The following is a 9686-nucleotide window of genomic DNA, read 5'->3' on the forward strand; positions in this document are numbered from 1 at the left end:
ATTTTTCATTTTTTTTTATATATATATTATTATAGTAATCAAATTTTCAATAAATCAAATTAGCTCAGTCTGTAAATCTAGTGTTAAAAGGGAAGATCACAGTTGGTAATCATTTGATATCAACACACGGTATAATATAAATTTTTCAATAATTAAAAACAAAAGAAACAAAAAAAAAACAAATGCATGTCTTTTATAGCATATTTTAGATATTATATATATCATGGTGATCGATTTACAAGACCACGGTTATATTTGTAATTAGTCGACGTATAACGAGGATGTCAGTTACGTTAAATTTTGATTGTGAAAATATAGACGCGATTGTTTCTTGGCTTGTTTTAATTAAATTCAAATCATAATTGTGAAAAATATAATTAATAGTTTAATCGCGTATGCAAGAGGAAAACATGGAGCCGGTAAACGAAAATAAACTTGATGAGATTTACGCGTGGTTAGATCAGATTACGTTTTCAAGACCGAAAAAAAATATATCCAGAGATTTTTCGGATGGAGGTATAATAACGTCGTGACTTTATTTTTTTTCTTTCTTATTTTTCTACAGATATTTTGTATCTATGTTTCGAATTTTGTAGTATTTATGGCTGAATTATTGAAACGATATTATCCAAAGTATGTTGACCTGCATAATTATGTACCCGGCAACAGTGTAGCAAAGAAAATTGATAATTGGAACATATTAAATAGAAAGATTCTTTCTAAAATTGATATGAAACTTGGTAAGGATGTAATCAATCAATTGGCTAATTCACAATCGGGCATTATAGAGAAAGTTTTGATAGATGTGCGTGCCAAAATTTTAAAAGATTGTAACACCGATCAAGATTCTTTATATTTTGATTACGAAGAAAATGGAAGAGTTGGTAAATAAAAACTATATGTTAATCATATAATGGAATTGACTTAGATCATATCCTAATAAATGTCCAATATTTAATTACTATCTTATACTAAAGCTGATGTTAAACCGATCCTTAATCCTGAAGAAGTTGCTAATAGAACAGTACCACGTCATATTTTCATACGACTCAAGCAAGAATTGCAAGAAAGGAATGAAACTATTAACGCTCTTCATCAAAAGATATCACATTTGGAAAGTTTGATCAAATTGAAGGATCAAAGAATAGTGGATCTTACCACACAAGTTAAAAGACCGATGGCAGATGCATTGACTCCTCGTATTAATGTTCCAAACTATGAGATTACTAAAGTACGAATAAATACTTGAAAGATTTATATATAAAACAAACAAAATAACAATATTATATTTTAAATGCAATCATATAATTTATGATTTGTACATGTTTTATATCTATTTTAGCATATAAAAGTTAGTACGTATGGTTTTTGTTAAAAAGTTTGTTCGATAAAAAAAAAATCTTTTTCTCTTCTTTCCTCAACGCTCTCCCATATTCTTTCATTTTTCTTGTATACTAATTTCTAATATACCTTAATGGATATAACTTTTACATGGGTGCTCTCATGCTAGGCGGTGATACCAAAATAACACCGTCACCACGAATAAATAACATAGATATATTCCTTTTGGTAGTACGATAAACTTCCTCATATGTTTCTTCGTCAATTTCTACAGTTGTTACAGTTTCCTCCGCTTCACCTAATACCATATTCAAATGTTGATCATAAGCCTGAAAAAAAAAAAGAAAAAATAAGAAAATATTAAATATATATAATTCTATGTTTTAATTAGAAATTTAAATACGCTGACAAAACTTACATGTAAACGTCCTCGTAATTCTCTTTCATTTCTCATTTTAACGTAAATTCGTTCATCCAAACTTAATCTTATTAGATCCAATGGTTCTTTAACATTTATTGCCGGAACCTAATCATCAAATCAAATAAATAAAAATGTAAACATGTTATATAGAATGTTGAAATAATTTTTAGGTTAGTTTAGATAGAATATGAACGAAGATTTACCTGTTCCGTTTCGTCAGCCATAATATAATTATTTATCGAATAAAAAATAATAAATTAGAGTAAATTATATTTGAAATAAATCTTGTCTCGATTTAATATTTTTAAATGATACATATAAATATATTTTACTCAACGCATCGTACTTCTTCCTCTAAAACAGGAAGTATCAATCGCCAAACCGTTAGGCGGGAAAATAACTGAATTCAAATTAATACGTGAACTTGTCAAACCATACGACTTTCTCTTTTTAATTTGAAAACATTTTTACAACATATTGTAATGATCTTTAACAAAAGAAATAATACAATCTAGAAAGAAAAATGTTGTAGAAATTTTATTTATATCAATGAAATAAATAATATATTGCTTGAAAATATATTTTATTAATCAATATGACAGATACTACTATTATTTTTCATATATACAAACCACGTGAATATACATATCTAATTATTAATAACAAATTTTGAAAAGAAATATTTATCGATCTCAAGGGGGCTAATATTAAAATAATTGACCCTCTTTTTTTCAATGTGAAAATTCTATTACAATCTATTATATTATAAAATTAATTTCATAAAGAGAGAGAGCCTGATGATAGGCTACACTTCATACATGCATGCATGCATGAAAACTATCATTTGCGCGAAACGTATATAAAAAATCATTCAATTCCACGAAAGTTTAGGTAATAGTACAATATTAGATAGAAACTTTACTAGTTAGTTTTATACATAACTTGTGTGTACGAAGAATTTAAATAAATATTTCTTTAATAATTATTACACGTATATGTATAAACAAATTATTTACGTGCATTTCAATGTACAATATATATAGATATATATTATTTTGTAAAATTGTATTGTTAAATATATATATATATTTTGTTTTACATATTTCGTTTACAAAAATTGTTTTATATAATTACATTATATTGTTAAATATATATACAAAATGATATATGAAAAATTGATTGATTACATTTATCTCTATATGCAGTAATTAAAAAAAGATATATATATATTTTATCACTGTTATTATCTAAAATTAAAAAATGAAACAATATAATTTCGATATTGTGCATTAAATAACGATTCGATGTTACCAAAAGTCGAGGTATAAAACTAGTTGTAGTTGTTACAAACTTGAAATGAATAAATATTTCTTCCTCTCTCTCTATCTCTTTCTCTCTCTCTCTCTCTTTCTGTCTGGAAGTTTTTTTTTTTAAGTATGCCGCCGTTTGTAAGACGTAAATAATGTTGAAATAAATCAGCACATTAATTCAATGCTCGTTCGCTCAAGCAACCAACCAACCAACCAACCAACGATCATCGTTTAAGCAATTTTATAAATTCATCTGTAAATCCTGTTTAACAATAAGCTACAAAATGCATCTCTTCCTAGAATCATACATGTATATATATATATATATATATATATATATATATATATATATAAATCATATATCAGTAGTAGTAGTAGTAGTTACACGTATGCATCATAGGCGTGCGATTGCACCGTGCGTACACTCCTCGGAGAATCCGTTTTCATAAATATAAAATACTAAAGAGAAAAAAGAAAAATAAAAAAAAAAGAAAAAAGAATAAGAAGAAAAAAGATATAAGCAGCCAAAGAAGTAAGTAAGTAAGTAAGTAAGTAAGTAAGTAAGCAAGCTGACGCTGACGATGATGATGATGATGATGATGATGATGAGGAGCGGCAGTGGTATCCCATTGTCGTTGCGTCAGCTAACCCAAGCAGAGAGATGTTTGGTGATTGGCCAATTAGGAATAGTGGGAAATCCCCGTCCGTTGATATACCTGCTGGTGGTTCTTCCGTCTGCCTTGCTGAATGTTGTGTTGCGCGCGAGTATGAACGGCGCATGTACGGCACTAGCTAGCTAGCATACACATGTAGAATGACGTCCTAAACGTTCTCGCGCGTCATCATCGTAGTTTCAAGATTTTTACCCTGAAGGAGAACGAACGAACGTAGACGACTATCGTACAGCAATTAGTAACGCACGAAACGCCATTCACATAACACGTTTTATTTCCAACTCTCGCATATTCAACTTTCCTCTGTCTCTCTGTTGTGTCTGTGTGTGTGTGTGTGTGTGTGTGTACGTGTATATGTGTGCACGTGTATATTGTTCGATTCAAATTTGTGAACATATTCCGATTAATTCACGGTATCGTTTTTCCTCTTTAATTTAATCCTTTATTCATTTTTCAATAATTTTATATTCATTTATTATTATATATATATATATACTTCTTTTTTTTTTCCTCTTATTAGATTTATACGTTATATTTGATATTCGTTTTAATGTAAATAATATGCGAATTTTTATTTTAAAAAAAGTATTAACTCCGCGTATAGAAGAACTCCTACGGTTTCTACGTTAGCAATATTTATGTTAATTAACAGGAACGATTTATTTTCTTGCGATACCTGTCTTAGTTTGAATAATTGCGCTTGGCGCGAAACATTACCTACGATTGTATATGCACGATAACAGAAAAAAACCTAAATAATAATATACGCACACACGCACGCACGCACGCACGCGCGCGCGCATATTATACACACATATATATATATATATATAAACATATACACACCTAGTTGGATTATTCGTTTCAATTTAAGTGGAAACCACCGACGTGACAATTTGTATCCAAAAAAAATGAATTCATATGATAATTATGATAGGACGAACCTTTCGGAGGTCAGTATATATATATCAGAATAAAAGTATATTTTTCAAATGGAAAAGAAAAAAAGAGAATAAAAATGCATATTTTTCATGCATTTAATTCCTTTTTTTTTTTTTTTTTTATAGGTTTGTTCTACGGTTATGAACTTAAACGATGAAAACGAAAACAACGATCATTTCTTATGGAACATGGATACACCTGTTAACAAAAAAGATAATTCGATTTATAATTCTTACGAGCCTAAAAGGAAAAAATGTTCTCTCGGTAAATAAAAATATTTATTTATAAAGAGAATTATTATTATTATTATTATTATTATTATTATTATTATTATTAAAATATGATATTTGTGTATACGAGTAACTGGTAAAAGTATTTTTTCGCGTGTTACTCTTTTATATTTAATTATAATTGTTAATTATACGATTAGGTGAAATTGAATACGTTGATGGAACCGATTGGTGTAGAAAACCGATGAAAACTTGGTGCAAACAGGAAACGATAAGTTGGTTAATGTCGGCCGCATCTTCCATAGGATTACCATACAGATCTATCCAACAAAGTCTTGCGGTTTCCGGGGAAGAACTTGCCGCTATGACACGCAATGATTTCCTCTTTCACGATCCAATTTACGGTGACAAATTGTATTGCCATCTTCATTCTCAACGAGTTTCTAATTCACGTACGTTTTTTTACATTCACATTGTATTTCTTTTTTTTTCTTTTTTCTTTTTTATCTATTAACAACTCCAATATAATAATTTTTAATTATTTTAAAAATACATACATACATACATACATACATATACATACATACACATATGAATAATAATATTTTCGAAGGATATGCAATTTAAAAAATGAAAGAAAAATTATATATATGTTTACGCGTTTTCTTGACTGTTTGCTTTTTTTTTTTTTTTATTTAAGTTCCACCATTTGAGGCAATACACTCACATTCCGAGGACGATATGGCACAAATGTCGTCCAGCGGTATATCCGGTAAATGATAATTTATTATTATTATTATTATTAATATTATTATTATTATTTTTATTATCGTATATATAAATCTATACGCGAATACTTATTTTTTTTCTCTCTCTCTCTTTTTTCTTTTTCCTTTTTTTTTTCTCTCTCTCTCTCTCCAACCCCCTCCCTCCCCTCCCCCCCTACCACTACCTCCTCCTTAGCTTTACTTTACTTAAATGATTCACGATATATTTATTTCGTAGACGCGGAATCAGATAATTGTATGAAAATTACGACTAAACGGCCACCGGGAAGGCCGAAAATATTAAAAACGAAGAAAAATGGTACGTCCACTATTTATAATTCTTTTTATTTTTGATATATTATTATTATAATTATTATTTATGAGACAAATAAATCCTTTTTATTTGTTTATATTTATTTTCTTTTCTTTTTTTTTTTTTTTTCTTTTTTCTTTTTTCTTTTTACCCATCCTTAGTAACAGGCCAAGGAAAACTTTGGGAATTCATTAGGGATTTATTGCGCAATCGAGAAACTTGTCCCAGTTTAATTTGTTGGGAGGATTATTCCCAAGCCAAATTTCGATTCGTTAAAAGTGACGAAGTAGCGAAACGCTGGGGCTCCAGAAAAGGAAACACTAAAATGACCTACGAAAAACTTAGCCGTGCCATGAGGTTTTTAATTATTTCATTTTGTTTCTTTCTTTTTCTTTTCTTTACGCACACATTTTATTTGCATTCATTTTTCTTCTTGTTTGTTCGTTTGTTCGAATGCATTGTTTAAACATCATTTAACGTATTGATTTTGAACTAATGTTTAAACTTGTTTAATCCTTCTTTGCATGATGATGGAAATTTCAATCATAATATTTAGTCAACAAAAAAAGGTATTCAAAACCCTTGTACTGTATATTTGTTGTTGCTGGCAACTTTTTAAGCGACTATTGCGTACAACAAAACGCAGTTGTCAAAAAATAGCGCTAGGATTTTTTTAAATATTTTTCCTTTAATCTAGAGCATTAATTACATCAGTCTGATTTATTTTAAAAGAAAAAAAAAAATCATGCAAAGAAGGGTTAAATCTAAATGTTTGTTTTAAATATTTTTCATTTTAATCGAAATACATTTTTGTTCTTTTTTTAGATATTATTATAAAAGTAAAATATTTCAACCAGTGCTTGGTCGAAGATTGGTTTATCAGTTTGGTCCTAATGCGAAAGGGTGGCAGACTGACAATCCTAATTTCCGATATTGATATAATTATATATACATACGTACACACATACACACACATACAAAAAAACACATTAATTTTAATTAATTAGTATATAAGAAGCGAATGAAATAAATGATTTGATGCGTAATTTTTGTAATTTAAAACAAGATATTCATATTTTTACAGCGATTGCAAATATCCCCGATTGTTATACATATTTAATTAATATATATATATATATATATAAGTCACAAAATGAACCCCTTGTCCAACAACAACGAGTGAGACACGTGATAAGAAATTTCAATTAAAAACAATAAAACACGTGTCTGACTCGTGGTTCAATTGTTCTCGAGATATTTTTATTAATTTATTAATTATGTATAATATTATATTCGTAACGTTAACATCGTTTAGGTTTAGAATTTTGTAAAAGAATTAATTATGTCAGTACAAAGTAAAATTTAATATCGATGATAGTAATTTAATTGTTTATTATAATCCGAACAATTGGAAGTTTAACGAGTAAAACAAGGGGTTGTTGTTTGTATTGTTACATATTTTTCAAGATAAAAATCGAAAAAGAAAAAGAGAAATAAAGAGAATAAGAGAGAGAATTTAAAGAGAGAATGATATAAATAAGTAAGTACTTATATTGTGTTGCATTTTGTCTACGTTACATGTAATTCTTACGTTCTATATATATATATAGGTATATATATATATTCGTATAATTACTTAATTTCAAATAATTGATTATACAGTCAGTCTTTCTTTTTTTTTTTTTTATATATATATATAAGTATCATTTTGATTATAATTTATTATATACGTTTTCTGAGTCTTACCCGTAATATAATATATGCTATTGTATCTAAAACAATATACAAAATGATCAATACGATCATGCAAAACCAATAATCAACTTGTTTCATGCCAACTGCTATCATTAATTGTTTGGGCATGGCAAAATGACAATATATATCTGAACAATGCATTTTTGGTCTATCGTATCTGAAATTTAATAAATACAAAAATATCAATATTAATTGTTACTATTATATAAATTATAAAGAATAATATATATATATATATAAATTACCCATAAATCGTAATCATTGTTCCTTCGAAACCATATTTTAGGAAAGACATGTGAAACAACCAATGCAAATAAGGATGAGCATCGTTAAGGTGTACAAAAAATCCGCTAAATATTGTAAACGGTAGTATTATAAGCGGTCCGAATATCACACCATTCTACAAAGTTGACAACTTAACATTGATTATGGCAATCGGTGCTAAATTTAGAATTATTAATCTACTGATAAACAATTTAATTTGAACAAACCTGTACTGTTAATCCTACGCCAACTATAAAACCAATCGCTTGTGCTACCAAAGAAACTACGAAGCACATGAGAACGTAAAGTATTAATCTTTTAGCTTCGAATATTTGATTACTCATGAAATATACTATTAACGTATATATACAAGTTGCGGTTAATTGTACAGGAAAATCGGCAAATTTGTTAGCCAGATAAAATGATCGTAGTTTGTACCAACGATTGAAATGTTCTCGCATAAGTATTGGCAACTCCAAAGGTACTATACAAATGATGATCATGATACGTTAGAAAAATAACACAAATATATTCGTTGTTAATTAATCTTCAACCTTTTGCACACGCAAACTACTGTTTTTTTTTTGTTTTGTTTACTTGTATCGAAATTCATTAAAATTACTTTTAATTAAAATTCATTTCAAATGGAAACATTTGCAAAGCATTGGAAATTCGTTAGTATATTCAAATTCAAATATTATTCGATGTGTGCAAAAGGTTGAATGTTAATTTTACGTATATGTAGAATAATGAACATAAAAGAAGACAACAAAAAAAAAAATAGAAGACGTTTACTTACGAGTTATTAACGTAGAACTGAACGCACTGAACATTAAAAACATCAGATTAAAAAATAGTAAATTAAAATTATCTAAAACGTATGTGGCGTCTTGGCCAATCCTGAAAAATATTGCACCAACTATCAATGCGATTAATAAATGCATCGATATCCGTGTTAGGGTTAATATCTGTTTGCAATAAAAAAGAAATGAAAAATATTAATCATTGAACTATTGTCTTGTACAAATGAAAATGAGGAAAAGAATTTAAAAAAAAAAAAAGAAAACAAAACAAAATGTGTGTGCAACCGTTGATTATTACCTTGTCGCGTGATAATTTAATTGCATTTCTTCTAAGAAGAACGTGAAATTGTTTCCAAAATCCTGTAGCATAATAAGTCGTATGTTTGTATTCAACTTCAAATGAAGGTACACGTATATTCGTCTGTTGTAAAACTTTCGAAGAAGCTGACATGTGCGTTACGATGATTTCTTCGGTTTTACCTAAACTTAATATCACCGATGATCTCCAAGTATTACTTTTTCCATTCTCAACAGATTCGACTAATCTCGATAGATGATCACCATAATCCCCGTTACATATCTCTATTACTGGAAATAAATATCAAAATCTAAATAAATTATCTTATGCACGTTTATGACTGACAATTATGAGTTATCTCATGTTAATTTATTTAATAATATATATATTTGAATATATGATTAAATTCAATTAACTGTTTTTACTATATAGGAATCTTAAAAAGTATCATGATAGTTTACGTGTTAAATTGTATTATTAGGGTGAATCAAAAATTCGTGCGTTTTTATAAATGAATATTTTCAAAGTTACAACACAATAAATGTATGTTTTTAAATGAATATTTTCA

At 28.0% G+C, this 9686-nt stretch overlaps 6 protein-coding genes across 7 annotated transcripts in view; 3 read left to right on the plus strand and 3 right to left on the minus strand.

Moving 5' to 3' along the window:
- The window catches only part of LOC106792709 (putative inorganic phosphate cotransporter), a 7006-nt gene extending 5456 nt beyond the window's left edge, over positions 1–1550 (minus strand). Inside the window, exon 1 of the mRNA XM_014759213.1 lies at positions 1471–1550. The gene's annotated coding sequence lies outside the window, so the exon portion shown is untranslated. The remainder of the gene's footprint in view (positions 1–1470) is intronic.
- Positions 70–963, plus strand: LOC106792710 (sperm flagellar protein 1-like). The gene is made up of 2 exons (XM_014759214.1): positions 70–516; positions 597–963. Exons 1-2 carry the CDS (start codon positions 396–398, stop codon positions 890–892), a joined length of 417 nt encoding a protein of 138 aa, XP_014614700.1. The 5' UTR covers positions 70–395; the 3' UTR covers positions 893–963.
- Positions 962–1322, plus strand: LOC106792704 (the record flags this gene model as incomplete). The annotated part of the gene is made up of 1 exon (XM_014759205.1): positions 962–1322. A coding segment is annotated over one exon (288 nt), but the record flags the coding sequence as incomplete, so codon positions are not given.
- On the minus strand, positions 1284–2142 carry LOC106792711 (U6 snRNA-associated Sm-like protein LSm3). Its single transcript, XM_014759215.1, has 3 exons — positions 1966–2142; positions 1760–1867; positions 1284–1670 (listed from the first exon to the last, which is right to left on the minus strand). Exons 1-3 carry the CDS (start codon positions 1984–1986, stop codon positions 1488–1490), a joined length of 312 nt encoding a protein of 103 aa, XP_014614701.1. The 5' UTR covers positions 1987–2142; the 3' UTR covers positions 1284–1487.
- Positions 2143–3597: 1455 nt separating this feature from the next.
- On the plus strand, positions 3598–7049 carry LOC106792712 (ETS-related transcription factor Elf-5-like). The gene is made up of 8 exons (XM_014759216.1): positions 3598–3604; positions 4621–4699; positions 4814–4952; positions 5119–5370; positions 5619–5690; positions 5924–6004; positions 6160–6355; positions 6824–7049. The coding sequence occupies exons 2-8, from the start codon at positions 4658–4660 to the stop codon at positions 6933–6935; spliced, it is 894 nt and encodes a 297-aa protein (XP_014614702.1). The 5' UTR covers positions 3598–3604; positions 4621–4657; the 3' UTR covers positions 6936–7049.
- A 641-nt stretch (positions 7050–7690) lies between these two features.
- LOC106792707 (ATP-binding cassette sub-family G member 1-like) overlaps positions 7691–9686 on the minus strand; it is a 4754-nt gene continuing 2758 nt past the window's right edge. For both annotated transcript variants that reach the window (XM_014759209.1, XM_014759210.1), the window contains 5 exons: positions 9119–9408; positions 8817–8985; positions 8245–8501; positions 7999–8153; positions 7691–7910 (listed from right to left, as the gene is read on the minus strand). In XM_014759209.1, the coding sequence (XP_014614695.1) occupies positions 7721–7910; positions 7999–8153; positions 8245–8501; positions 8817–8985; positions 9119–9408 (1061 nt within the window). In that variant the 3' untranslated portion in view covers positions 7691–7720. The remainder of the gene's footprint in view (positions 7911–7998; positions 8154–8244; positions 8502–8816; positions 8986–9118; positions 9409–9686) is intronic.

The sequence above is a fragment of the Polistes canadensis genome, unplaced genomic scaffold, assembly GCF_001313835.1.
Source record: "Polistes canadensis isolate GaletaPanama2010 unplaced genomic scaffold, ASM131383v1 scaffold_569, whole genome shotgun sequence".
Classification (NCBI taxonomy): domain Eukaryota; kingdom Metazoa; phylum Arthropoda; class Insecta; order Hymenoptera; family Vespidae; genus Polistes; species Polistes canadensis.